This window comes from Pipra filicauda, unplaced genomic scaffold (genome assembly GCF_003945595.2).
Source record: "Pipra filicauda isolate LSUMZ 115617 unplaced genomic scaffold, ASM394559v2 scaffold548_size709544_pilon, whole genome shotgun sequence".
In the NCBI taxonomy this organism is placed as follows: Eukaryota; Metazoa; Chordata; class Aves; order Passeriformes; family Pipridae; genus Pipra; species Pipra filicauda.
This window is the reverse complement of record NW_024104696.1, coordinates 356,509-383,094: the sequence shown is the minus strand read 5'-3', so window position 1 is coordinate 383,094 and position 26,586 is coordinate 356,509. Positions and strand designations below refer to the sequence as shown.

General features: G+C 68.5%; 5 protein-coding genes across 8 annotated transcripts; 3 read left to right on the top strand and 2 right to left on the bottom strand.

Moving 5' to 3' along the window:
* The first annotated feature begins 10 nt into the window (after positions 1-10).
* REEP6 (receptor accessory protein 6) lies at positions 11-4,327 on the top strand. Its single transcript, XM_027731049.2, has 5 exons — positions 11-237; positions 2,395-2,488; positions 2,724-2,862; positions 3,091-3,259; positions 3,962-4,327. The coding sequence occupies exons 1-5, from the start codon at positions 123-125 to the stop codon at positions 4,009-4,011; spliced, it is 567 nt and encodes a 188-aa protein (XP_027586850.1). The 5' UTR covers positions 11-122; the 3' UTR covers positions 4,012-4,327.
* Positions 4,328-4,434: 107 nt separating this feature from the next.
* On the top strand, positions 4,435-6,414 carry CUNH19orf25 (chromosome unknown C19orf25 homolog). 4 transcript variants are annotated; one of them, XM_027731038.2, is made up of 3 exons: positions 4,435-4,485; positions 5,116-5,289; positions 5,363-6,414. In XM_027731038.2, the coding sequence occupies exons 2-3, from the start codon at positions 5,142-5,144 to the stop codon at positions 5,542-5,544; spliced, it is 330 nt and encodes a 109-aa protein (XP_027586839.1). In that variant the 5' UTR covers positions 4,435-4,485; positions 5,116-5,141; the 3' UTR covers positions 5,545-6,414. The 4 variants fall into 4 exon arrangements, with proteins under 4 accessions (XP_027586839.1, XP_027586842.1, XP_027586845.1 ...); XM_027731041.2 differs by having other exon boundaries at positions 4,447-4,473; XM_027731044.2 differs by having other exon boundaries at positions 4,461-4,477.
* A 107-nt stretch (positions 6,415-6,521) lies between these two features.
* On the top strand, positions 6,522-8,352 carry LOC113993134 (granzyme M-like). Its single transcript, XM_027731036.2, is given in 6 exon segments — positions 6,522-6,724; positions 6,868-7,027; positions 7,106-7,250; positions 7,697-7,951; positions 8,133-8,309; positions 8,311-8,352. Coding segments are annotated over 6 exon segments (834 nt in total). The 5' UTR covers positions 6,522-6,669.
* Positions 8,326-22,828, bottom strand: APC2 (APC regulator of WNT signaling pathway 2). Its single transcript, XM_027731035.2, has 15 exons — positions 22,796-22,828; positions 19,094-19,252; positions 18,894-18,984; positions 18,653-18,821; positions 18,475-18,583; positions 18,273-18,386; positions 17,975-18,052; positions 17,049-17,129; positions 16,586-16,967; positions 16,386-16,481; positions 16,113-16,252; positions 15,952-16,029; positions 15,747-15,863; positions 15,453-15,667; positions 8,326-15,224 (listed from the first exon to the last, which is right to left on the bottom strand). The coding sequence occupies exons 2-15, from the start codon at positions 19,232-19,234 to the stop codon at positions 9,830-9,832; spliced, it is 7,206 nt and encodes a 2,401-aa protein (XP_027586836.2). The 5' UTR covers positions 19,235-19,252; positions 22,796-22,828; the 3' UTR covers positions 8,326-9,829.
* A 1,444-nt stretch (positions 22,829-24,272) lies between these two features.
* RPS15 (ribosomal protein S15) lies at positions 24,273-25,860 on the bottom strand. The gene is made up of 4 exons (XM_027731037.2): positions 25,819-25,860; positions 25,411-25,496; positions 25,008-25,242; positions 24,273-24,406 (listed from the first exon to the last, which is right to left on the bottom strand). The coding sequence occupies exons 1-4, from the start codon at positions 25,819-25,821 to the stop codon at positions 24,293-24,295; spliced, it is 438 nt and encodes a 145-aa protein (XP_027586838.1). The 5' UTR covers positions 25,822-25,860; the 3' UTR covers positions 24,273-24,292.
* Positions 25,861-26,586: the final 726 nt, after the last annotated feature.

The window sequence follows — 26,586 nt, the reverse complement described above, 5'->3', positions numbered from 1 at the left end:
TTGGCCGCGCCCCCGGCTGGCCACGCCCCCCCGCGGCCGCACTGCCCGGGGCGCGGGGTCGGTGCGGGGCCGCTCCGGGGCCGCCGCTTCGTCCCCTTCCTCCTCCTCCGCCTGCCGCCGCCATGGGCTCGGTGCAGCAGCGCCTGCAGCGCTTCCTCGACCGCCCCGGGCCGCTCGGCGACCTGCTGGGCCGGCTGGAAGCCCGTACCGGCGTCCAACGGCTCTACCTGGCCTCAGGTGCGACCGGTACCCCGCCGCCCCCCCGGTTCTCCTGTCCTGCCCCCCCCCCCCCTCCTCTTTCCTGGGGCACCCTGGCAGCCCCTCACCGTGGCTCTGGGCTCGGCGGGGACACGGGGAGGGCGGGCAGGGTCCCCCCCGGTTGAGGGGTGCAGAGCGGGGCCGTGCCGAGAGGGGGCCGGGGGGCTCCGGGGGGTGACACCGCTGTCACCGCTCCGTCCTCGCCTTCTGCGGACGTGGAATCCCGAAATCCCGCACCCTGAAACCCGCGGGGTCCGGGTGTCAGAGGCGTCAGACGGACCCTCGCGGCCCCCTGGCAGAGGGGGGGTCCCCATTCTGGGTGAGCCCCCAAATCCTGGTGGGTCAGCCCAGGCACTGGGGGCGGGAGCTCGTCCCTGTGTCCCACCGGGAGCGTGGGGATCCGGCCGTTAACCGGATTCTGTTGCTCATTAATGAGGAACCAGCCGGATTCTCCCCGGGGAGCGTCCCCTGGCACAAAGTGCCCCCTCTGCTCTGACCCTCGGCCCTGTGCCCTGTCTGCCAACGTACAACTGGCCCGTCCACGTGCTCTGAGTTGGGGTTTCATATCAAACCTCCCAGGAGGGACTCGGGGTTTCCTGATTTCCCATGTCCCTCCTGGCACTCCCTCTGCCTTTGGCCTCCGGGTGTGATTCCCTGGCCCTTCACCTGCTGCAGGGCTGGTTTTTCTGCTCCGAGGGGGAAAACTGTCCATGAACAGGCACGTGCTGCCAGGAGCAGGTTGTGTTTGGATGCAGTGCCAGTCAGGTGTCTTCCAAGCAAAACAATCCCGGGGATTTGGTCAGGCTCAGATATGAGGGACTTTTGGGGCAGGACAAGAGTGGAAGCACCAAAAAGTGATGGTTCTGTGCTCTGGATCGCTGTTCTGGAAAGGAGAAGCTGCTGCTAAACTAAAAACTTCTGATTTCTCCCTCCTCTGGCTCTGGAGCAATCCCTAATTTGTGTTTGAACCCAGCAAGGTCAGTTCTGCATCTCTGGAGCCCGCAGTGACCCACGGGCTGGGGTTTGGAGCCCATCTCCATGGCCTCTGGGCAGCAGCTCCCCCTCAGCGAAGCCTTTCCCTTGGTTTTTGCTGTTACATAAATTTCTCTGGGGGTTAAAATCCCATGAAATCCCTTCTAAGGCTCTTGGGGAATGAAACCCAGCACTGCCTGGACCTGCCTGTTCTCCTTGAAGGGAGGTTTGGGATTGCTCCAAAGCCATGCTGCTCCTGCCCGTCTCCTGGGAAAGACCCGGAGCCGCGGCAGCCCCGGATCGGGGCCAGAGCTGAGCCCAGGAATGCTGCAGTGAGCAGAGCCGGGATAATCCGCCCTCCAAGCCCCAGCAAGGACTTTCCTCTAATTCACCGGCACAGACAGGTTAATTCCCAGCTTTCCTCCTGTTGATGGAGGAGCTTTTTCCAGGGCAGGGGAGAGGCTGCCGGGCTGGGACAAAGTGCCCTTGGCTGCGCTCCGTGTGTCCCTGAGGTTTTCCTGCCCTCAGAGCCCCGCGGTTTCGGCGGCAAGAGCTCCCTGTGCCACCTTCCCCATCCACCAGTTCCACCGATCCAGCCTCCTGCTGGTGTCTTGAGGGCTGTGCAGGCTCCAGGCGACCGAAACCTTGGCCTTCCACTTAATTTACCGCTCTGATTGAACAGCTGGGAAGCGGGGTTGGATTGCTGCTCCCGGGGGAGCCGCGGGATCCCGGCCCCGGGAGCAGGGCTGGCCCTTGGACAGGCGTTATCGGAATGCCAGGTGGCTCCAGGGGAGCCGACTTTGGACCGTGGGGGTGTGCCAGTGTGTGCCGGTGTCCCCGGTTCCAGCGGTGCCGCGGCCCTGGCCTTGCTCCAGGCTGCTCCAGGGTGAAAGTGCTGACAGCTCTGTGGTAAAGTCCCTTCCAGGGCCAGGGAGGGGACAAACAGTGACAGGAGCAGGTCGTGGGGCGCTCGGGGAGGAGCAGACCCTGCCACGTGACTCAGCGCCCTGTCATGCTGGAGTTAATTGGGGGTGGTCGTTACCCCATCTCGGGGGTCCTGGAATGCGCCTCTTCCCGCCCTGGGATGAGAGTCCTGCTCAGCAGCCTGGGAGGGGTCTCTCCCCGCTGGTGGCGGGTTCGTGACCGTCCCCTGTCCCCCGGCAGGTTCCGTGGCCTTCCTGGGGCTGTACCTCATGTTCGGCTACGGCGCCTCATTGCTCTGCAACCTCATCGGCTTCGCCTACCCCGCCTACGTCTCGTGAGTACCTGTCCCACCCCCTGCAGCACCTGGAGAGCGTTCCCTGCCCTTGGCTGAGGGTCTCCCTGCTCAGTGAAGAGGCAATTACGGCTGGGAAGCTCTTGAGGCCTTCCTGGAAAGGCTGGGACTGTGCCAGCTTGGGGCGGGAGGGTTTGCCCCAGGGTTTGGAGGATTTGGGAAGGAGGAGCCCACCCCAGGACTGCAGCAGCCGTGCCCTTCCCCTCTCCTGTCACAGCATCAAGGCCATCGAGAGCAGCAGCAAGGAGGATGACACCATGTGGCTCACGTACTGGGTGGTGTACGGCGTCTTCTGCATCGCCGAGTCCTTCTCCGACCTCTTCCTCTACTGGTTCCCCTTCTACTACGCTGGGAAGGTAATGGCTGTGCCAGAGAGAGAGTCCTGCCCAAGGGCTGAATGTGGAGGGGCTGACTGTGGTGGGCTCTGCCCCGTGGGGCCGTGGTGGGGCTGCAGTCAGCTCAGATCCTGACACCTCCAGTGAGCTCCAGCCTCGGAAGCTGCCACTGGACCAGGCTGGGGGGGCTCTGGAGCAGCTCGGCCCCTGCCCTGCCACCCTCCAGCTGAGCCCCTGTTGTCCCTGCAGTGCCTGTTCCTGGTGTGGTGCATGGCCCCCGTGCCCTGGAACGGCTCACAGGTGCTCTACCACAGCATCATCCGGCCCTGCTTCCTCAAGCACCACGAGGCCGTGGACAACGTGATCAGTGACATCAGCACCAAGGCCCTGGACGCGGCTTCCACCGTCACCCGAGAAGGTAACGCGGGTCCCTCCGTCCTGCTCCGTGTCCCGGCCGGGCGCTTCTCCCCGAGCAGGGCCGTGTGGGCAGCTCACTTTAACCACCACCAGGACGCTGTTTCTCCGTGCCCACGCTCCGTGCTGCCCCAGCAGTGACAGGAGTGTCGCTGTCCCCTCTCTAACCTCTGTGTTCTCTTTGCGCCGCACCTCTGGTCCAGTCCTGCAGACTCTGGCGAGCAGCAGAGCCCGGCTGGCGGCCGGGGCGGCCCCGCAGCTCAGCCTGTCCGTATGTAACAGCCACGGCTCCTCCCGCTGCCGCCGCGGGGAGACGGGGCCGGGCTGTACCGGGTGCCCGCCGGGCCTGGGGCTCGTGGCCACCGTGGCAGTGGCCAAACCACCCTGCCCCTGCAGGCGTGGCTCCCGCACAACCGGCCCCTTCTCCCGAGGCGTGGGTAGAGCAGGCACTTCCCTCCTGCTTCTCCATAGCCAGACCCTTCCGTGTGTCCATCCGTGTGTCCGTCCCTGTGTCAGTGTGCTCTTCGCAGCGCTGCCAACCTGTGGCTCCCATCCGGAGCCCCCCGGGGGCGGGGAGCAGGACCCTGGTGCCACCCCTGTGCTCAGCGGGAGGGGGGTGGAACGGGATGGTGACCGGGATGGGCTGGGCCAGGGACACCGGGCACTGCCCCGGGGATGGGCACTAACGCTGTCCGTGTGTCTGCAGGAACCAGAGCATCCCTGAGCCTGGCAGAGGAATTGAACAAGATGAAGTGAGAGGGGCATCAGCACCCCCGGTACCGGCACTACGGCCCCGGTACTGGGACCGGCACCGGCACTCCCGGTACCGGCACCGGCATCCCCAGTACCGTCACCACGGCCCCAGTACCATCACCACGCTCCTGGTACTGGCACCGTCATCCCCTGTACTGGCACCACAGACCCCGGTACCGGTACTACGGCCCCGGTACCGGCACCAGTGACTCCGGTACCGGCACCCCGAGCCTGGATCGTCCTCAGCCGGGATCCTGGATCTGTCCAAGCCAAGCCTGTCCCGCCCTCCCTATCCCCAATAAAGCCTCGGTGCCCTCGAGCCGCCGCTCCCGCGTGTTCTGTGACACCGCGCGGCGCCTTTAAGAGTGGGGGCGGAGCCTGGGAGGGAGAGGGCGGGGCCTGGTCGGATGACGTCACCGGGGGCGTGGCGGAAGTGCGGCGGGACGCGGCCGGAACGTGGCGGGGGTTGGTCCGTCGGTCCGTGCGCGGTGCCGGGGGTCTGTCTGTCCGTCCGGGGCGAGATCGGGGGGGCTCTGTGTGTCCTGGGGGGCGGAGCGTCCGGTCTGTGTGTCCGGGCGTCTGTCTGTCTGTCTGTCTGTCTGTCTGTCTGTACACGGGCAGGGGGCGCAAGGAGGGGTCTGTCAGTGTGTCCGGGAACAGCGTGGGGGGGTCTGTCTGTCTGTCTGTCGGAAATGGGCAGTGAGGGGGTTCTGTTCTGCCTGTACTGGGGGGGGCGGGAGAGGGGGTGTCTGTCGGTCTGGTGGGGAGGGAACTCAGTCTGTCCACGGGGGCGGGTCTGTGTGTCTCCCCAGGGGGGCAGTGAGGGGGGTCTGTCTGTCTTGGGGGGACAGGGAGGAAAGGAGAGATCTGTCTGTCTGTTTGTCCCGGGATGGAGAAGGTGGAGTGTTCTGTCTGTCCATCCCTGGGGAGGCAATGAGGGGGCTCTGCCTGCTGGACTGGGAGGGACCGGAAGGGGGGTCCGTCTGTCTGTCCAAAGGGCAGCTCGGAGGAGTCTGTCTGTCTTAGAGGGATAGGGAAGAGGAGGGTCGGTCTGTCTGTCCAGTGGGGGCATCGCAGCCCCTCACCCAGCCGCCCCCCCCTCCCCAGCCCTCCCTACATGAGCCTCGCCCGTGATGAGCTCCAAGGCCAAGCGGGTGCTGCCCACCCGCCCTGAGCCCCCCAGCGTGGAGCAGATCCTGGAGGACGTGCAGGGCACCCACCCGGCCGACCCCGTCTTCGTCCTCCCCGCCGAGCCCCCCCTGGACCACGGCCCCGCTCCAGGTGAGCCCGGGATGGGCAGGGGGGCGCGGGGAACCCCCCCGGTGTCCCACTGACCCCCGCCGTGCCCCGCCAGGCTCCCCCGACCCCGCGGCCGAGGAGCGGGAGCGGCTGTACCGGCAGAGCCGCTCCTACGTGGGGATGAACCAGCGGCTGCAGGAATCCCGGGAGCGGCTGCGGGAGCAGCGCCGGGAGCTGGAGCGGGCGGGAGCGGAGCTGGAGCGTGGGATCGCGGAGATGAGGGAGAAGGCGCTCTGAGGGCCGGGGTCGGAGCCCCGACTCCTCCCGGACTGTGGTGGGGCACCTCGGGACGCCCCAGGCTGTGGTTTCGCCTTCCCAAATCGGGGCAGAACCGTCTGTGCTGTGTTTAAGGGATTTTGCCGTGGGACGTCCCCGCCGTGCCAGGGCCTGGCTCTGCCACCCCGGTGACGTTTCCCCAGGGAACAGAGGGATCTGCCGGGAAGGGCTGCCCAGCACAGCTGCAGGGTCCCAGTGCAGGAACAAAGGCTTGGACCCCACACTTGCTCCCTGCACTGGCTGCCACGTCCCCCGTGGGTGGCACGTCCTCCGTGCCCTCACACCACAACTTCCCCTACGACTTCTCCCTCTGGTACTTCCCGGAGGACGATCCCGTCGCCTCCAGCATCGCCCAGCGCCTCAGGCAGGAGGGTTTCCGGGGCTTCACGGAGCACCAGGACCAAGTGGCCGGGACGTCCGTCATCCTGACGGCCCTGGAGGTCATCGAGGCCAGCCGGGTGGCCATCCTGCTCCTCTCAGCCCGCTCCGTGGGCGACCCGTGGTGCCAGCGCGTGTCCCAGTGGAACCTGCTCCGCGTCATCCACCGCTGTGGGACCAGGGTGGTCCCCGTGTGCGTGGGGGTGACGAGGGCCCAGGTGCCCCCGTTCCTGCAGCACCTCGTCCCGCTGGACTACCAGAGCGAGTTCTTCTTCGAGCGGCTCCTGGCCAGCCTGAGAGCCCACCCAGGCAGAGGGGCCAGGCGGGTCCCGCCCAAAGGGACACGCTGAGGGACCACCGGAGAGGGTTGGCCGGGGGCCAGCACTGGTGGCCCTGTGGTGATGGTGGCGGGAAAACTGTCCTGGTTTTGCTAATGAAGGTGGTGGGAACGGATCACCCAGCGCTGTGGATTGTCATAACTCTCCCAAACCCCCTGTTTTGGCAGAGCTGAAGATGCCGCTTTCTGTCTGCAAAGCCGAGCACCGAGGGGGCTGTGGGTGTTTCCCATCCCCACAGGTGTTACCCTGTGGGTGCCTCTTCCCCTTCCTGCCCCCTTAGCAGGGTCTGTGTCCTGCTGCCGCCCTGCTCCGCTGTCACACGGGACGTGGGGCTCCTCTGACACCACACCAGGACACGGAGCAGGCAGGAATGGGGGCGAGGGGCTGCCTGGGGCCACTGCTGCTGCTGCTGCCCCTGCCTTCGGGTGAGCAGCGGGGCAGTGGGTCCGAGGTGGGTTTGGGGTGGGTCTGGGGTGGGTCTGGGGTGCCCAGCGGGGTCTTGGCATCGCTGGCCGGGGTGGTGGCAGGTGTTGGTTGGGGGCCAGGACAGGATCTCCTCTCCTCACAGCGTGGGCCTGGCTCCAGCCATCGATCATTGGGGGACACGAGGCCAAACCCCACTCCCGGCCCTACATGGTGTCCCTGCAGTTTGGGGGGGTCCACGCCTGCGGGGCAGCGCTGCTGCACCGGCGCTGGGTCCTGACGGCCGCCCACTGCCTGGCCCGGGGGTGAGTCCGGGGCCACGGGGGGCTTGGGGGGCTCCCAGTGACCCCACCGGGCTGACACCGGGTCCTGGTGTGGGGCAGGACACTGGCCAACGGGAGAGTGGTGGTGGGGCTGCACAGCCTGCGGGACCGCGGGGCGGCCACACAGACCTTCCCCATCCGGGCGGCCTGTCCCCACCCCGGCTACGACCGAGGGACCATGGAAAACGACCTGCTCCTGCTGCAGGTGGGGCTCGGGAGGGGTCTGCCGGGGGGCGGGAAGCGCTGCCGGGGGGTTCACACGTGTCGGTGCAGCTGCGCTCGCAGCCGGGGCGAGAGGCTCGGTGACATTTCCTCTTCTCACCCCCGGAGGTTTCACACCTCTGTAACGTCTCCCCGCTCCCGTGGGCGCTGCATCTGCTCGGTGTTGCCCCTCAAGCACCCACCTGTGCTGTTGGGGTGCTCTTCCGCAGCCCCCCCGCACCCCTGCAGCACTGGGGCACCCCCCTTGGCCCCTCACCTGCAGCACTGGGGTGCCCTCCCTCAACCATCCACCCACGGCATTGGGGTGCTCCCTCTGGAGCGCCCACCCAGGCGTTGGGGTGCTCCCCCCGCGCCCCCCCCTGCAGTGTTGGGGTGCTCCCTGCGCTCCCCCCGGCCATGGGGGGGTTCTGACGCTGCCCCCGCCCGCAGCTGGAGGGGACGGTGACGCTGGGCCGGACGCGGCGGCCGATCGGGCTGGCGGGGCGGGGGCCGGCGGCGGGGGCCACGTGCAGCCTGGCGGGCTGGGGGCTCCGCGGGCGCGGGGGGCTCTCGCCCACCCTGCAGGAGCTGGAGGTGAAGGTGATGGACCCGCGGATGTGCAACAACAGCCGCTTCTGGGACGGCGGCATCGCCCCCACCATGATCTGCTTCCAGGGGCAGCCCCGGGGCTCGGCCCCCGCCAAGGTGAGCGTTTGGGGGTCCGAGGGTTACAAAGCTCTGCCCACCCCCAGCCACCACTCCCGGGTGCGGGGGGCTCCGGGGGGGAAGCTCACCCCGAGCACAGAGGCCAGATGTCGCCCCAGGCGTGGTGGGGGTCCCCACCTCTGGTCGAGGTGCACTCTCTGGTGTCACCCCCGTCCCCCAGGGGGACTCGGGGGGCCCGTTGGTGTGCGGGGAGCGGGCGGCGGTGGCCGGGGTGATGTCCTTCAGCGGCCCAGATGTCACCGACCCCTTCAAGCCGCCGGTCGCCACCTCGACCGTGAGGTACAAGAAATGGATCCAGAAAACCCTACGGAGGGGCTGCAAGTCCCCCCAGCCCCCAAGAGACTGAGCACCCCTTCCTATTTACACAGGTTGGCTTTTAATGGGAATACTGTCCAGAGTCCGGTAAAATAACATCCTTAGTACATAGATACAGTGCTGGGGGAGCAGGGCACGGCACAGCCCGGCGGGATTGTCCATGGAGGAGGGGGACAGCGGGGCTGGGGGTGGGCTTGGGCCCAAGGGGCGATGCTGGCCTTCCCACCACCCGTTACAGCTCTCAGGAGTTGGGACACGTGCTGCCCCTGGGACTTCCCCCCTTTTCTTCAGCCCCAGCTCCAGGCCTTCTGCACTGGCCCCGTGCCAGAGCAGGGGGTCTCCAAAATGTGCCTGTCCCCATGACTCTGGGGCACTGTCCCTGCAGCCCCTGTGGCACTGGTGTGGGGGGACATATGGAGGGACACATAGGTCACCCCGTCCAAAGCAGGTGGTGATGGTGGGAGGACTGGGAGATACCCAAGGGGTCAGGGAGCACCTGGATTAGGGGGTCCCTCTGCAGCCCATCCCACTCCAAGGGGCCGAGGCACTTCCATCACACCCCAGATTTGGCACCTGGGGCCAGCTGGCAGCAGGATTGGGGTGTCCCTGGGGTTTTGGGGCTGGGAGCCCCCCATGGGCGTAATCCAGTCCTGGATGGATTCGTGTCCACATCCACAAGGACACACTGGGATCCTGGCTGCGAGCTGGGACAGGGATCTTCTGCCCTGGGGATGGGAAGCTGGGGAGTTGCAGATGGAGGGGAGGGACCCCAGACCCTTCCCTGGGGGTTGGTCACCCCGGTGCCAGCTCAGCACCCTGTCCCCTCCCAGGGCAGCTCCCCAGCCTGGTGACATGACCCTGTGAAAAGCCCCCCAGGATGAGCCCATCGGGACCCCAGACACCCCCGTGAGCCCCTGCCCAGCTCCTCCTGCACCATTTCCACCCTCCACCGCCTCAGACCAGTGCAGGGGCCTCGGCTGCTGGTCCCTCCAGCAGCACAAACAGGGGTCCTGGCCCCCATCACCCCTGCAAAGCCTCTCCCCTGCATCCCCTTCCCCCCATTAATAAATGAGCTGTGACCGCTGGCAGAGCCAGTGTTGGTGCCAGAGGAGCTGGAGCACACAAGGGGGTCCCTGTGCCGGGCTGTGCCGTGCCGGCTTCCCGGCATGTGGGATCAGATCCTGGTTCAGACCCCTGCCCACAGCGGGTGAGGGAGATGGGGGGATGTGGGGACACCATCCCCCCTCATCTTGTCCTGGGTTGTCCATCAGAGGGAGGAGATGGTCCATGAGACTCACCCCAGGTTGGGGTGTCAGCCCCAAGCGTGTCCCCAGCCAAGTCCAGTCCTTGGCACTGGGAATTGTGATGCTCCAGCACAGCAAGACCCCAGCAGGGCCAGCAGCGGGTGGGGGTGACTCACTGGTCCCCAGCTGTCCCACATCAGCATGTGTGTGTGTGTGTGTCCCCAGCACAGTCCTGCTCAGCTCCCATGGGCTGGGGGGGTCACAGGACCCTCACTGGGGCCTCATCCGTGGCAGCTGCTCAAGCCTGGATTTTCTCCACCGCCTTGTCGGCCACGGCCGTCACCGCCATGGGGCTGGGGACGTAGTTGAAGGGGGTGACACGGGCGGCCTTGCTGGGGGAGCCGTGTCGGCTGGCGGGGAAGGTCCCGGCGGGCGCCTCGTGGCCAAAGGAGATGGGCAGGGCAGCCTTGGCGGGCGTGGGGGCTTCGCCATCGCCGGTGACACGGGGGTGAGGGGGTCCCTCGCGGGTCTCCAGCGTGGGAGAGGTGCTGGAGTTGGTCTTGGAGGCGGCGAAGTCCTCGGTCTGCACCACGGCGTCGCTGGTCTTCCTGGGGCCGGGGGTGCCGGGGGGCTCGTCCTCGGCGGAGCCCGCCAGCGGCAGGGCGGAGGAGGGCAGCGTGCTCTTGAGGATGTGGGGGATGTCTTCGTCCCGAATCCTCCGCCACGTGCCCTTCATCACCACCACCGGCGGCTTCCCCGGCTGCCCCCCGGGAGCCGCCTCGGGCTGCCGGCGCCGCGCCGGCGCCTCGGAGCGCACGGAGGAGGAGGAGGACGGGCTGCCCGCCCGCCGCGCCACGCTGATGTTGGGCGAGGACGAGTATCGCTTGAAGGGCTCGGCCGCGGGGGCGCTGGTCTTCACCGGCAGCCGGGACGGGCTCTCGGAGCTGGTCCTGCGCGGCGGCTTCGCCCCGGCGCTGGTTTTGGCGCCGGGCTGGGCTCTGGGGGCGAGGGCCCGCGGGCCGGGGGATGCCGGCTTGGCCGCCTTGAGCTCGTCGCAGCGGGAGGAGCAGAGGAACACGGCCGGGAGGGCGGCACGGCTGCGCTGAGGGGACCCCCGGCGAGGCAGGGAGGCCGCGGGGGCCGGCGGGGCCAGCTCGGTGCGGTGCCGCAGCAGCAGGCTGGAGGACTCCTTGATGAAGGTGAGCTGGCGCAGGAAGCCGGAGCGGTCCGAGTCGCTGCCGCTGGAGCGGGCGGATGACATCCGCACCAGGTTGAGCCGGCTGCCCCCCGGCCCCCCGGCCCGAGCCTTGGAGCCGTCCTCCTGCTCCTCCAGCACCGGCATGGCCCCCCGGCCCGGCAGCACCTTCCTGCTGGGCTTCTGCATGAAGGGGATGCGCACGGGAGACTTCTGCGTCTTGGACTGCTTGGGGGCCGGGGATTTGGGGGCCGGGGCCTTGGCCGGGGGTCCCGGCGGGGAGGACAAGCCCCCTGCCTTGCCCGCGGCTGGGGTGCCTGGCTTGTTGAGCTGGGAGGGTGATGGCAGCTTCTTGGGGCCGTGCTGGGAGGGGGTGGAGGTGCGGGAGGAGCCCGAGGAAGGGGGGCCCTTCCCCATGCGGGCGGGGGGTGTCGTGCTCCTCTTGGGCAGCGCCAGGTCCCCGGTTTCGGGGGCCTTGCCCAGCCGGTGCAGGCTCCGCGAGCGCTGCTGGCTCAGGGAGAGGTTCTTGGCAGGCGGCGCCTCGGGCTTGGCCACCGGGGTCTTCTTCGGGGTGGCCCGTGGGCTGGGGGCGTCCTTGGCCAGGCTGGGCATGTAGATGACGGTCCTGCCACGGAAGACCACAGGCAGGTTGGGCACCGGTTTGGCGGGTGCTGGGCTCCGCTCCGCCCTGGCACCGGCACGGCCGGCGGGACGGGCACCCGCCATGTCCTTCCTCTCTGGGCGGCCCTTGCTGTGCTCCCTCCTCGCCGTGTCCCGGCCGGATGCGCTGCCGGGCCGCTGCTTCTCCTGCCTGCCCAGGGAGAGCTGCAGCGTGGAGCCCACCGAGAGCCCCGACATGAAGGAGAGGATGGAGTCGGACTCGGAGGAAGGCTCCCGCGAGAGGGAGGCGGCAGCCTGGTGCAGCCAGGTGACGATGGAGTTGGCTCCCTCCTGGATGGCCTGCCACTCCACGCTGTCCAGGTCGGAGCCCCGGTCGGAGCCGGCATCCTCATCGGGGTGGTGCCTGACCTCGGCTTTCCGCTCCCTCCCGCCCGTGCCCGGCGGCTTCTGCTTGCGCTCCAGCCCCCTGCGGCGAACCGCGGGCCGCCGGCGCTTGGGCATGGCCGAGCCGATGCACTTCTGCAGCAGGTCATCCTCCGAGTTGAGGCTGGGGGAGCTGGGGGAGCCCCCCTGCTCCTGCCCCACCGCGGCCGACCGCGGCCACGTGGCTTTGCCGCAGGGCTGGCCCCGCTCCTCGCCGTCCGAGAGGTTGGCATCGCTCAGGGAGCTCATGGAGGAGCTGAGGGAGTAACAGGGCGGCGTCTCATCGGCAATGAGGTTGTTCTGCGGCTTTGCCTTTGCCGGACGGGGACCGGGCTCGGGGTCCCTGCGGGGGATGGAGCCGCCCGAGCGCTCCCTCTGGGGTGCCCGGCCGGGCTGGGCTCTGCTGCCGGAGCCCTCCCTGCCCGCCTCGGGCAGCTCATCCAGCTCCGGATCGTAGAAGCAGTAGACGGCTTCCTCCGTCGGCGTGGTGTGGCACAGCGACTGGAAGACCACCCCGTCCTCCTGGGGGTCATCCTTCCTCCCGGGGGCACCGCTGGCCCTGCCCACCCCCAGCTCCAGGCTGGCTGAGCTCTTTGGGGGGGTCTGGCCCCGCTTCCCCTCCCCACCTTGGCCGCGGCCCGGCCCCGCTTTGCCCTTGCTGGCGGAGCCGATCCTGGCGGGTGCCGAGCTGCCGGAGGCGGCTCTCCTGGCCGGGATGGTGCCGCCCTCGCGGCGCCCCTCGGGCAGCGGGTGCTCGGCCTCCTCGCCCGCCGGGTAGCGCAGGGTCTCGTCGCTCAGTGAGGCGGCGCTGGAGAAGTTGACGGGAGTCCCGTCGGCCGAGTCGGTGAAGGAGTCGTCGTCCTTGAAGAGGTCGCGGGCGGTGGCTCGCAGGTGCCTGGGGACGCCGGGGTGCGCGTGGGCCGGCACCAGCATGTAAACGGGGACGTGCATCGGCTTCTTGGTCTGGGGGTGCAGGACCTGGCCGGACAGCAGCGAGGTCTTGACCTTGCGGAAGCGGGAGGGCATGGCGGAGCTGATGCACTCCTTCAGGATCTCGATGTCGTCGTCGTCGGGGGGCTCGGGGCGGTCGGCCCGGCGCCGACCCTCCAGGTACCGCTCCTCCCGCCGCTCCTCCCGCTTCTCGTGAGCCGCGAAGTTCAGGCTGTTCTTCTCCGGGAAGGTGGGAATCAGCTTGAGCTCCACGTCCTTCTGGACGTAGTGCTCGTGGAGAGGCAGGGCGCTCAGGCTGGAGGCACACGAGAAGTTCTCGTTGGGTTTCTCCACCGTGAAGTAGACCATGGAGTCCAGGTCCTGAGGCAGCTGGAAGCGTTCCTTGAAGTCTGTGATCTCCATGAACTTCTTGACGTTGTTCTCCCACTGGATGTTGAACTGGCTGGTCTCCTTCTCGGGCTGGCAGCCCAGCTCAAAGAGGGGGGTCTTGCTGCGGCTGGGGGGCATGGTCTGCCCGGGGCTGTCGGGGAGCTCGCTGGGGCTGATGGTGCCGCTGATCATCTCGCTGCACGGGTCGCTCTGGATGGAGCTGGCGATGGAGGGGCTCTCGAAGCTGCCCAGGGAGCTGACGGAGCTGCAGCGGCTCATCACCAGAGGGGTCTCCTGGATGTAGTTCTCCGAGGAGCTGGAGGGCGTCAGGTCGTCCTGGCGTGAGGGTGATGCTTCCCGCAGGAAAACCTTGTCCCGCTTCGGGAAGGGGATGGTGATGGGCTGGGAAATCCCCACCGGCGTGGTGGGACCCGGATCCGCCGCCTTCTCCTTCTCCTGCCTCCCATCCTCCCCTTCCGCATCCCCTTCCTCCATCTCCAGGATCTCCAGGGAGGAGTCACTGTCCAGGTCGTTCTCGCTGTGGCTCTGCCCGTCCAGCACATTGTCTGCCGAGGAGAGGGAGGAGAGGGAGCTACAGCGGGAGAAGCAGATTGGGGTGTCCTCCACCGAGTACTTCTGCACCGACTCCTGCTCTGCCGGGGCCGGCGGCTGTGCCGGCAGCTTCTCCGGGATCTTGCTCAGGGTCTCGGCCGTCTGCAGCAGCGCCGGGGGGAGCCAGGCTTGCTTCCTGCCCAGCAGGGAGGGCTGGTGGCCGGTGGCCGTGCCGCTCTTGGCCAGGCTCTCGAGCAGGGGCACGTGCTGGTAGGACGGGGAGAGCTTGATGGTGTGGATGTGGGGGTCGGGGGGCTGTTTGCCGCCCACCTCCTTCTTCCACTCCGTCTCCTTCTCCGGTGCCTTGGGGCTGGGGAAAGTCACCGTCTTCTTGGCCCGTTCGGGCGGGTCTCGCTGCTCCGGTTTGTCCGGCTCGGCCGGGTCCCGCGCGGGGGGCTCGGCCCGCTCTGGTTTGCAGCCCAGGATGCTCTTGAGGTCGAGCCGGCTCGGCCTCTTCTGGTAGCGCTGCAGCTCGTCACGATAGTCGAGGAAGGCGGCCCTGGGGCAGGGCTTCATGTGCTCCTTGGTGCAGTAGCCGTCGCTGGTGCTGCCGCTGTTGAGGCTGTCGGTGGACAGGCTGGTGTAGGCCGTCTTCAGCCGCAGCAGGGTGTGCGCCCGGCTCAGGCTCTCCCGCTTGGCAAAGCCGCCGGCGTCCGAGAGCCGGCACGGCGAGCACGACTGGGCCCGCGCCTCGTGCCCCTCCTCGGGGCCGTACTGCCAGTCCAGGCAGTGGTCCTCGGAGCTGAGGCTGAAGCTGTCGTCCGAGGAGTTGTGCATGGTGGAGATGTCCTCCACCAGCTTGTCGATCTTGGCCACCGTGCTGGAGATCTTGTTGGCCAACTTCTCGGCGGCCAGCGAGACGTCGTCCTCCGGCAGCGGCAGCTTCTTGGGCTCCGCTGGCTTCCCGCTGCCGTCCTTCTCCGGCTCTGGGCATCGCCGCTGTGCCAGCGCCCGCGGCAGCGCCTGGCCCTGCAGGAAGGAGGAGTTGAGGAACATGGAGAGCACGGAGGCGCTGGCCGTCTCCACGCCGGTAGACACGTTGGGCACCTCGTCATCGTCGAAGCAGCCGGAGTCGGAGGCGTAGTCCTTCACCAGGCTCTCCATGTGCCGCAGCGGCTTCTTCGCGCTCTGGTTCTTCAGGCTCTGCTTCTCCATGGTGTCGAAGGTCTCAGCCAGGTGCTTGGCGTCCAGCTCGGCCTCCAGCGCCTTCTGCTTGCGCATGTAGAGCGAGGGCATGCAGGACCCCGGGGACACCACGGCCGCGTCCTTGTACTTGGGGGGCCGGTTGGTGAGGAGGTTGCGCAGGGCGGCCGCGCTGCCCATGGCGATCATCTTGTGCTTGGAGTGGATGAGGTTGCGGAGCATGCTGACCGCCCCCAGGTCCCACAGCAGCTCCTGGTCGCGGGGGCTGCGGGCAGACAGGTTCCAGAGGGTCCCGCAGGCGTTGCTGACGATGGTCAGGCTGTGCGAGCGCAGGTGCTGCAGCAGCGTCTGCAGGCAGTTGTGGTCCCGGAGCACCTGCCTGTGGGACAGAGGGGACCCCCGGCCATCAGGGGGGTCCTCGACCCTCTGCCTGCAGCCGTTCCTGGGGTTCAAGGTGCCCCCCCCGCCCAGCCGTGACATCCCCCCAGCGCTGTCCCTGGGGTCTGCAATGCCCCCCACCCCCATGGCACTCCATGGCATCCCCCAACACCATCCCCGGGGTCTGCAGTGCCCGGGGTCCCTCCCCCCTTCCGGGGTGCATCCCCACCTGTAATCCTCCCGCGTGGCGACGAGGCTGGAGACGTTCCTGAGGATGCCACCGCCGCTCTCGATGATGGCCAGGGAGTTGCTCTGGCACTTGTAGGTGAGGGTGCTCACCAGGAAGCCCAGGGCCCCCTCCACGGCACAGATGGCCGCCTTGTTCTCCGTACTGTGCGCCGACAGGTTCCACAGCGCGCTCAGGACACTCTTCAGGGTGGATTCCTGTCCCAGGGGGGTCACACACCCCTATCAGCCCCTGTCCAGGTGCTCCATGCCCCCTCCCACCTGCCCTGGCGCTCACCTTGCCGGCGTGCAGGGCACACCGTGTCAGCCCCGTGACGCTGCCCACCTCCCGCAGCACCTTCTTGCTGTTGATGTCAGCGCGCCAGGAGAGGTTCCTCAGGATGCTGGAGACCACCTGGAGGGGCAGAGCGGGGTGAGTGGGCGTTGGGACTGTCCCCCTGCCCGTCCCCTCCCCAGGGAGCCCCTCACACGGCCAGACCCACCTGGTGCAGCTCCTCACTGTCAGAGCCCAGCTGAGCCACGATGGCCTCCATGCAGCCCCGGCGGGAGCACAGCGTCGCCTGGGAGGAGGATGAGGGTGGTGAGGGTGACCCTGTGACCCCCTGACCCCGCTAACCCCCCCCCCCAAAGTGCTGCCCCCCACCTTGTTGACCACGTCGCCGAAGGTGAGGTTGGTGAGGGCCATGCCCGCGTAGCGCCGCAGCGCCAGGTTCAGGGGGTCGTTCGTCATCTTGTGCATCTCGTAGTCCACCTGCAGCAGCTCAGCCACCGCCTGCAGCCCGCCTGTGGGATGGGATGGGGGTGATTTGGGATTCCTGATCCCTCCCAGCACCCCTGCCCAGCGCTGTGACACCGGGGAGGGGGCGGGCAGGGCTGGCTGTGGTGCAAAGGGAGGGAGCCCCCTCCCCACGCTCACCCAGCTCGTTCATGGCCCGCCTGTACTCCTCGTCGAAGGAGAGCTTCATGATGGCACAGGTGGCCTGGCAGATCTGGGGCTCGATGGGCACGGGCACTGCGGGGGCAACGGAGGTCAGTCCTGGGGGTTGGCACCGACGATCCCCCCCGTCACCCACGGCCTCCGCCAGCCCCACCGGGCACCCCCCGCTCCCCCCATACCCGCGCCCTCGGGGCCCCGTCCCCCGTCCCGGCTCTGCATCTGCAGCCAGTCCCAGCAGGTCTCCGAGTAGGAGCGGATCTGCTCCAGCACGTGCAGCACCCGCATCTCCTTCTTGGCCTGGCCCTCGTCGGGCTGGGAGAAGACGATGTTGTGCAGGGCGGCGTTGGCCCTCATCCGCGCGTCCTTGGCGCCCGTGGGGCTCTCGGGGGGCCCCGGCTCCCCGTCCGAGTCGTGCAGGATCTGGATGAGCAGGGGCAGGCAGCCCGACTTGCGCATGGCCAGGCAGCTCTCCTGGGAGCTGGACATGGCCAGCAGCGTGCGGGACATGTCCTCCTTGTCCCGCGTGGCCAGCATGGACAGCAGCCAGAAGACAACCTCCACCTGCAGGAGCGGGACACGGGGTTACACTGAGCCCCCCCAGCTCAGCCCACCCCGCCCGGGCCCTGCGGGGCTGCCCCTCACCTTGCTGTTGCCCCCCTCCTCGGGGTGGGTCGGGGGGTCCAGGCTGCCGTCCCCCTCCATGCCCGGCACCTTCCCGCAGAGCTGCGGAGGAGGGAGCGGTTGGGGGGGTGTTCGTGCTGCCCTCACCCCCCACCCCCTCCCCACTTTTCCACCACCCACTGGTGCCATTAAACCCGGCAGCGATTCCCAGCCCCTGCTTCCGTCAGTGCCGGGGTGTGTTTGAAGCTAAAATCAGGGATGAGGGGGGTGGGGGGGCTGTTACAGCCCCAGGCTCGGGAAAGGGGAGCGTGGGAGAGTGAGCAGGGAGGGGGCCAGGGTTGAGCCCACGGAGCTGATGGATTGGAGTGGCAGTGGGGGGGCCCTGAGGATGTGGGGGTGTCTGGGGGTGATGGAGGGACTGGGGGTGACGGAGGGGCCACGGGTGTTGCCACAGGGGGCTGTGGGGGACAGTGGGGCTGTGGTGATGGAAGCCCATGAAGGTGATGATGATGATGATGACCATGGTGGGGCCATGGCAATGGCAGCCCACGCTGATGAGGATGATGGTGGGTGACGGTGGGGCCGTGGTGATGGCAGCCATGACGATGTGGGTGATCATGGTGATGAGGATGATGGTGAGGGTGACGATGAGGATGATGAGGAGGGTGACGATGATGAGGAGGGTGGCAGGCTGCCCACCCTGGCGCCTCGGTTGGAGGCAGATGCCGTGGGAGCCCCCGCGCCGCCCGCCCTCCGCGCGCCATGGCCTACTTCTGGTCTCCATGGCAACTGCCCATTTCACGGTGCCCGAGCCACACAAAGCCCTGGCTGTGCCGACGGGGACAGAGCGGGGACAACGGCGGGGGGGCTGTGCTGGCCCCCTCCTCCACCCTGCCCGGCTCCATCGCCCACAGGGACCAGGGACACCCCGGTGCCATCCCCTGTACCTGCGGCTCCGGCTGCTGTGCCTTGTCCTGCGCCTCCATCAGCTCCTTGTCGATCTGCTCCAGCCGGGATGCCCGGATCTGGGGGTGCACGAGCAGATCAGCGAGGGCTGGGACCCCCCTGGGACCCCAAAAGTCGAGCAGGAGGGGTGCAAGGGTGCAAGGAACTGGGTGTGAGGGTGCGAGGAGCTGGTGTAGGGTGCCCAGAGCTGGGTGGGAGGGTGCCCAGGGTTGAGCCCATCAGGGCTGTGGGAGCCCCCAGGGGGCAGAACAGGGGATGTGGGGGGGTGAAGGACCCGACCTGTGCCCTCTGCACCATCTCGTCGGCCGTCCCAAAGCGCTCCTCCATCAGCGAGCGGATGTGCTGCGCCTCGAACTGCAGCTGCTGCCGGATCAGGTCCATCTGCATGGAGAACTGGGGGGCACGGGGGGTGGCATGAGGGGGGCAGGGTCCTGGCCGTGCCCCAGGGCTGAGGGGGGGGCTGGGGGTGTTCCCCACTCACCGTCTCCACGTGGGGCAGCTCGTCCAGGCGCGTGGCCAGGCTCTGCAGCTGCGCGTAGTACCAGACCTTCTCCTTCTCCTCCTTCTCGATCTCCCCCAGCAGGAAGCACCTGGGGAGGGTGGACCCCGTCAGAGCAGCCCCCGGCACCCCCAGCCCCCTGCACCCCCCAGGCCATCACCTCTCCCGGTCCAGCTCCTCCAGCATGCGCAGGGTGGCCCTGCCCAGGTCCGCGGGGCCGTCCCGGTGGGAAGGGGGGGCCGGGGGACTCTCCTCGGGGCCGCGCCCGGAGCTCGTCACCTCGGGGGCAAACTTGAGGTTGTAGAGGCTGGTGATGTCCATCTGCAGGGCTGGGCACGGGGACAGCGGCATCAGGGTGGGCTTGGCGGGGATCCCCCTCCTCACCTCGCCCGGGCACCCACCTTTGAGCTGGTCCAACACCTCCGTTTGCCCCGAGGACACCATGACTCGGGCCTCCTGCTCCAGCTTGCCCTGGAGATGCTTCAGGACCTCCTAAAACAGGGATGGAGCTGTTGAAGAGGTGTGGGGGGGATGTGGAGGGAAAGCCCTCCCTGCAGCCCCAGCTCGGGGTCCTCGTCCCCCCCGCTGGGGCCCTGCCCACCTTCATGTCCGAGGTCTCATTCTCCAGCTTGGAGAGGTGGTTGGAGTTGTCCTCCAGCTCCCGCCGGAGGTGACTGTTCTCCTTCTTCAGCGCCTCCACCTGCCGCACCAGCTGGTCGTACGAGGCGATGGAGCCGGACATCTTCACCCCCTCCAGCGCCTGCGGGGGGGGTGGGGGTGGGCAGCACGCCGAGGGGCTCCCCCAGCACCCTCACAGCCCCCCCAGCACCCACCATCCGCCTGGGACCACAGCACAGCACGGGGGACCCCACCACCCACAACCCCCCCCGCAGTGCACTGGGAGAGCTGGTGCCCCCCCAAAGCCTCCCAGAGGGTCGTCCCCGGCACGGGGTGGGGGTCCAGCCCCGTCCCCCCCAGCCCCCGCCAGTCCCCGCCTGGTTCCCACCCTCGGCAGAGCTCAGCTCTCCGCTCCCTTTGTCTCTCTTTTGTCTTCTCCCGCTCCCGACCTTCTCCCGCTCCGCTCCCTCCCGCACCGGGGGCAGCCCCGGCCCCCCCGCAGCCCCCCCGCCCCGGTCGGCTTCCCCCCCAGGCACCCCCGGCCCCTCTGTGCCCCCTCAGCCCTCCCCAGCCCCCCAAACCTCCTCTTGCCGCAGCGCCCACGGACCCCCCTCGCACCTGCCGGGGGGGGGACACGGCGGGGGGGGGACAGGGACGGGGACCCCTCGTCACCCCCCGGCGGGTCGGGCTGGCGGTGGTTCATCAGCACCACGTGTGTGCAGGGGGAGCTTCGAGGGGGGGAGCACAGCTGGGGGGTCCCCTTGTCCCCACTGCACCCCCTGCTCCCCTCTCCCCACCCCGCTCCCGCAGTGGGGTCAGGGACAGCAGCGATCCCCCCCCCCCCGGCGCTGCCACCCCCAAATCTACCCCACGGTGACCCCTCTGCCTCCACGAGCCCTTTCTGGGGGTCCCAGCACGCCCCTCGCCAGCACAGAGGCCCCACCAGGCAGGGCTGGGACCCAACACCCCCCAAGGCCCCATCGATGTCCTTCCCACCCCACACCGGGGGGGGACCCCATCCTGCCCTGGGGGTCCTGCTGTGGGGTCTCTGTCCCCCCCCCACTCCCAACCACCCGGCTCTGCCAAGGGAGACAAAGACCCCCCCAGTGCCAACCCCCCCCAGCTGCTGAAAATACCCCCCGGGAGAGGAAATAACCCCGGGAGGGGGGGCTGGAGTGGGAACAGAGGAGGGGTCGGGGCTGGGATGGGGGATAAGGGATCGGGAATCCAGGATGGACGATGAGGGAGGACACAGGGTGAGGGCTGAGGGATGCAGGGTGTGGAATGCGGGATGGATCCAGGGTATGGAATATGAGATGTAGGATGCAGGGTGAGGGATGCAGGATGCAGCGTCAGGGATGTGGGATATGGAATGCAGGGTGACGGATGCAGGAGAGGGGACGTGGGATACTGGATGGGGGATGCGGGATACGGGATGCGGGACGAGCACGGCCTCCCGTCGCTGCGGTGACGGCGATGGGGGCACAGGCGGTTCCCGGCTTTTCCCGAGCATCCAGACACGGAGGGGGGTTGGGGGTTCAGCCCTGCCAGGGGATGGGAACCGGGGCTTCCTCTTCTCCAGGGGGACACAGGTCAGGGCTGGGACATTCGGGGGTTGATGGTGGGGGGAGATCTGAGCTCTGCCCCCCCCCCGGTCCCCGGCAGGGCCGGTCTCGGCTCCCCGCCGAGCGCAGCGGCCGCAGCGGCGCCGGGATCCGCAGCCTGCGGGGAGGGGCTGCGGCCGCACCTTCATCTGCCGAGCTCGAGACACGACGGGAAAGGGGGGCCAGGACTGCGGGAAAGGGGGGCAGGGCTGCGGGAAAGGGGGGCCGGGACTGTGGGATGGGACCACGATGGTCACTGTCCCGCAGGACATGGTGTCCCCTCACGGTGGGATCCCAGGCAGGGCCATGGGCTGCCGTGGGCACAACCCTGGGGGGCCACGATAGCTCGTGGTCCTGGGCACCCGGCTCCTCCAACCCCCAGGGCTGCCCCTCTCTGCTCAGGGAACCCAGGGCTGGCTCAGGCCACAGGCAGGGACTGGATTCATCCAGCAAGTTCCTGGCAGGGCAGACGCTGCAGCAGATGAAGCAGCATCTGCGCTGTCCACCATACCCCACGGCCCTCCGCGCTGCCCACGGTGCCCACTGCCCACCCCACCGTCCTCTGTGCTGCCCACCCCCCACTGCCCTCTGTGCTGCCCACCCTGCACCGCCCTGCCCACGGTGCCCATGGCTCTGCCCCCCACACGGGGCCACCTTGGCCAGGGTGGGGTTGGGGGGGCCCCACAACTGGCCCCCCAAGCTCCCCACACCCCTCAGCTCGGCAGCAGCTCTGGGGACAGGGCTGGGCACGGGGCCGTGGCCACCAGCCGAGCGCAGCCGCCTCGCCAGAGCCACATCTGAGCCCCCGACCGGCTGCGGCTCCCGGAGCCCCCGGGGGACGTTAAACAAACAGCGTGTTGTCACCAGCGCCGGCTGATCGACCCGGCCCCGGGGACCCCCGGCCACAGCAAAGCCCCCCCGGGGAGCACAGGCCGCGCACGGGGGTCGGGGCACACACAGGGACACGGGGACACGTGAGACCTGCGCCCTCCCCACGCGCGGCATCGACCCCTGCAGCCCCCCCAGCCCCCCCCAGCACCTGCTCACGTGTGCACAGACACGTATGTGCACAGACACGTTATGTGCACACGCACGTCACGGCCTGCGGGTGGATGTGGGGCTATGGTGGGGTGAGCGTTGGGGTCCCCAAGACCCCCAGCAGAGCCCCCACCTCGTGCACGGACCCCCCTCCCACCCCACGGCCCAGGGCGCCCGTGGGAACCAGCGGACAGGAAGGTGCCCAGGGCAGCCCCAGCTCCCCCCATCCCGCTCGGGGACGCGGCTCTGGCACCCTCGGGGTGCCCCGGGCGCGGCAGAGGTGCTGCTTCAGAAGCCGAGATTTTTGAGGGACCGGTTTGGGAGGTGGATTTGGGGTGCGGGTTTGTGGGAAGGGTTTGGGGTGCGGTTTTGGGTGCGGTTTGGGGGCTCCAGGTCCGGGGTTCGGCCCCAAGCCCCGGCCCAGCCCTGACGGGGGAGCATCGGGGGGTCCGCGGGAGCCGAGCCCGCATCGGCGTGGGGGGAGCTGCTGCCCCCCCTGCAGACACCCCCCCGCCTCGCCCGCGGGATGGGGATGGGGTGGGAAGGGGGATGGGATGGGGATGAGGGTGGGATGGGGACGGAGATGAGGATGGGGACGGTCGGTGCTGCTCCCCCCGCCCGGGGACTCCCCGCCGAGCCCCGGCATTGTCCGGCCTTTGTCCCCGCGGGATGCGGGACACACGTTCCGTCCGACCCCCTCGATTCCCCCTGATCCCTCCGATCCCCCCTGCACCCCCGGCCCCCCAATATCCCCCCGATCCCCCCGATCCCGCGGGATGGAGCCGCACCCGCCGCACGATCCAGCGCAGCCAGGGCCGGGGGCACCCCCACCGCGGGGGGGTCTCACATCGGATCTCTCACCCCCGTCAGCGCATCCAACCCCCCCGAACCCATCCAACCCCCATCCCCCCTCCCCCGGCCCCACCGCGCAGCCCCCCCAGTCCCCCCAATCCCCGGCGGCTGCAGTGGCCCCGGAGCCGCCGGGACCCTCGGGGGGTGTCGGGGGGTGCCCGGGGGGGCGCAGGGGGCGGGTGCGGCCGTACCTCATCCCCGGCGGTGCGGAGCGGTGCGGAGCGGTGCGGGCGGTGCGGAGCTGGGCGAGGCTCCGGCGCGGCCCCGAGCAGCCGCATCCCGCCCCCGCCCCCCCCGCTCCCGCTCGGGATTTTCCAGCGGCGCCGCCGCCGTTAGAGGGCGGCACCGGGGGCTCCCCGCGCCCCCCCCGGGCTCTGCCGGGCAGGGGGAGACGGGACCCCCGCGGGGGGCTCCATTCCCGTCCATCCGCCCCTTTTCCAGCCTCCCCAAAAACGCCGGGATCTGCCCCGTCCCCCTGTCCCGGGGATGCACCTGCCGCTCCCGACCAAACCTGCCCCCCCCAGACCGAACCTTCCCCCCCCGACCAAACCCACCCCCCCAAAACCGAACCTGCCCCCTCCGGTCGGGCCGGTGCAGCCCCCGTGTCCTTGGGGACCGGCCCGACATCCCCCCGGACAAGCGGGACCCCCCCGCCGGCCCCCCTGCCGCCGATCCCCCCCCATGGCCATGACCGTGGCCTCTGCCCTGTGCTGTGGCCACTTGTCACCCACCAAGGCCCCTGTCACCCCCCTCCTGCCTGGGGCATCCTGGCCCCCCCGGCGTCACCCTCCCGGGAGCCCCCCAGGGCTGGGGGTCCCCCCACGGCCCTGCCCGGGCAGAGTGACCCCAACCCTGCCCCCCCCCACCAGTGGGGTTGGCACAAGGACCCTCAAGGTCACACAAAAGGGACCCAGTGACAGGGGACCTTCCCTGAAGGACAAACGGCTGGAGACCCAAAGGGCCCCCACAGGACCTTGGCCAGTGGCAGGGACGAGCCAGGGCCACCCTGGGGACAAACAGCTCCTTCCCTGGTGGCTTCACTGCGGCACTTGGCTCTCTTGGGTTCCTTGGGCTCAGCCCAAGCTCTGCAGCAGCTCCTGGGCCCGACTGGATCATCTCCCTTGGACCATCCCCCTCATCCCAGAAAGCAGCTTCTCCCCCAAAACACATCCCTCTCTCCGAGCCTGAGCTGCAAACCCCCAGTTCACTCCCCAGCTCCCACCACTCCGATCCTAGACACCAAAAGTCCTCTGGAATCCCAAATTCGAGATGAGAAAATCATCATTAGGGGTCCTGGCATCCCATGATGGGTCCCTGGCAGCTTCCCGAGGAGCAGGGCTGGTGCCAAGGCCCGGGGAACCCACCCCACTGCCCCTCAACTCGGTGTTTCCACATTCCCAGGGCGACTCCAGCCTTCTACAAACTATAAATAAAGCTAAACAGAAGGAAATGCCATAAATATGGAAGTGCCATTCCCCACTTCCCAGCAAAGAGCAGGGAGTTTCATTCATTCCCTAAACCCAGGAGAAGGCGAGTGCTGATGGAAAGCAGTGCCAAAAACCCGGGAAGAACCTTCAGGAAAGCACCAGATCTCGGCGGAGCGTGGCGAGTTCCGCCCAGCCCAGCCTCCCCCTTGCCCTGGGAACGGCGAGGCAGGAGACAGAGGGGTCCAGGAGGAATATCTTTATTCACTTGAGCGGGATGAAGCGGGAGGAGTGGGTGGCCCCGATGCCGGGCCGGCCGTGCTTCACCGGCTTGTACGTGATGGAGAACTCGCCCAGGTAGTGGCCGATCATCTCGGGCTGCAGGGGGAGAGATCCGTGCTGGGGGGAGCGCAGGGACACCCCCCTGCCCATCCCCTTTCCCATCCCAGTGCTGGCACAGCAGGTTATTCCAGCCAGGCTTCTCCTGCCCAGCGGGAAACGGAGGCTGGACGAGGAGCCAGAGGGGCTCAGCAGGATCCCCCCACCAGCACTGCCCCTCCCACGGGAGCCCTGTGCCCCTCCAGGTGGGACTGAACGCCAGGCAGGAGCAGAAAGTGCCATTTAACCCCACCGGTGGTATCAGGTGACACCCCCCCGCGGGTTATTCCACTCCTGGGAACGATCAAGGGATCTGTTTCCTCTGGAAATGGGGCTGGGGAGATCTGTTTCATCCCAAAGCAGGGAGCCGGGGCCGAGCACAGCCAGGGCCCAACACACAGACACAAGAGCTGCAGGATTTCGGTGCTTCAGAACCACACCGAGGCCCTGAGCCCCCTCTGGAAGCTGCCCCTCCCAGGGATGGTCCCTCTGGGCTCCAAGGAGCAGCCTGGACCCCTCCGACAGGGATTCCACCCCAGTTCAAGGTGCCCATTCCAGGCACTCGGCTCGGGGCAGGACCCGTCCCCCCGTCCCGGCTCACCTTGATCTCCACCTGGTTGAAGGTCTTGCCGTTGTAGACGCCCACCATGCTGCCCACCATCTCCGGCAGGATGATCATGTCCCTCAGGTGGGTCTTCACCACCTCGGGCTTCTCCATGGGCGGTGCCTCCTTCTTGGCCTTGCGCAGCCGCTTGAGCAGCGAGTGCTGTTTGCGCCGCAGGCCCCGGTTCAGGCGGCGCCGCTGCCGCGCGCTGTACAACTGCATCAGCTGCTCGCTGGGCACGGGGGGCACGGGGGGCACAGGGTCAGGGGGCACGGGGGCACCCCCAAAGCACCCCACACTGAGCACGACGTACAGCACAGGGACCCCACACCGAGCCTGGGGAGACCCCCAAGGGACCCCAAACCGAGCCTGGGGTACAGCCCAGGGCCCCCAAACTTACTAGGACATGTCGAGGAGCTGATCCAGGTCCACCCCGCGGTAGGTGAATTTGCGGAAGGTTCTTTTCTTCTTCTGCTCCACCTCCGCCTGCAGCGGGACAGCGGGGTCAGGAAGGGGGGTCAGAGAGGGGGGACTCAGCCAGGGGGTCCCGGAGGGGAGTCAGGGAAGGGGGACAGAGCCGGGGGGTCCCGGAGGGGGGTCAGGGCCGGCGGGGCCCGCGTTCCCCGCCCCGCACACGGGAAGGCCGCGGCCCCTCCGAGCTCCCCGGGGCGCCCAGGCCGCCAACCCCCCGCCCCCGCCGGGCCCATCCCCGGCCCCCAGGGCAGCCCCGAGCCGGACGGGGCCCGGGCGGGCGCGGACGGGCCCCGATGGCGGCGGATGGGCCCCTCCAGGTCTCCCCCACACCCACCATCTTGTCCGGGCTCCGCGGAAAGGGCGGGGCCCCGCCGGTCTCGCGAGAGCCGGGGAAGGGCAGAAGCCGCGCGCGCGGCGCTTCCGCCCTCAGTGCCCTTAAAGGGGCCGCGGCCGCGGGGGGACCCCGAAAGCCGCCCCTCGGTCCCGGCGGGGCTCAGGGCCCGGTGGAACCGCTCCTTGCCGCTGGCCAAGGTGGAACATCAGGGGGACAGATCGGTCACCTCGGTGGCACAGCCTGGGCCTCGCAGACACACCTGGGCAGGTGTGAGCACCGTCACCTGCCGGGAGCCACCTCCATCCCTCACCCACGGACCCGCATCCTGTACCCCCAGACCTTCATCCCTCAACCATGGACCTGCATCCTTCACTCCCAGACCTTCATCCCTCAACCATGGACCTGCATCCTTCACTCCCAGACCTTCACCCTCACACATGGACCTCCATCCCTCACCCATGGACCTGCATCCTTCACTCCCAGACCTTCATCCCTCACACATAGACCTTCATCACTCACCCAAAGACTTTCCCTCTTCACCTATGGACCTCCATCCCTCAACCCCAGACTTCATCCCTCACCCCCAGACCTCCATCCCATACCCATGGACCTCCATCCCTCACCCCCAGACCTTCCCCTCCCGCTGCCCTGCTCCCGGAGCCGGCGCCTGTTCCCGGTTGAACCGAGGACACGCCGGGTGTGGCAGAGCACAACAGGCTCCTCTCAGCCCCAGTCGATCCGGTTTGTCCCCCGGTCCGGGAGGTTCCA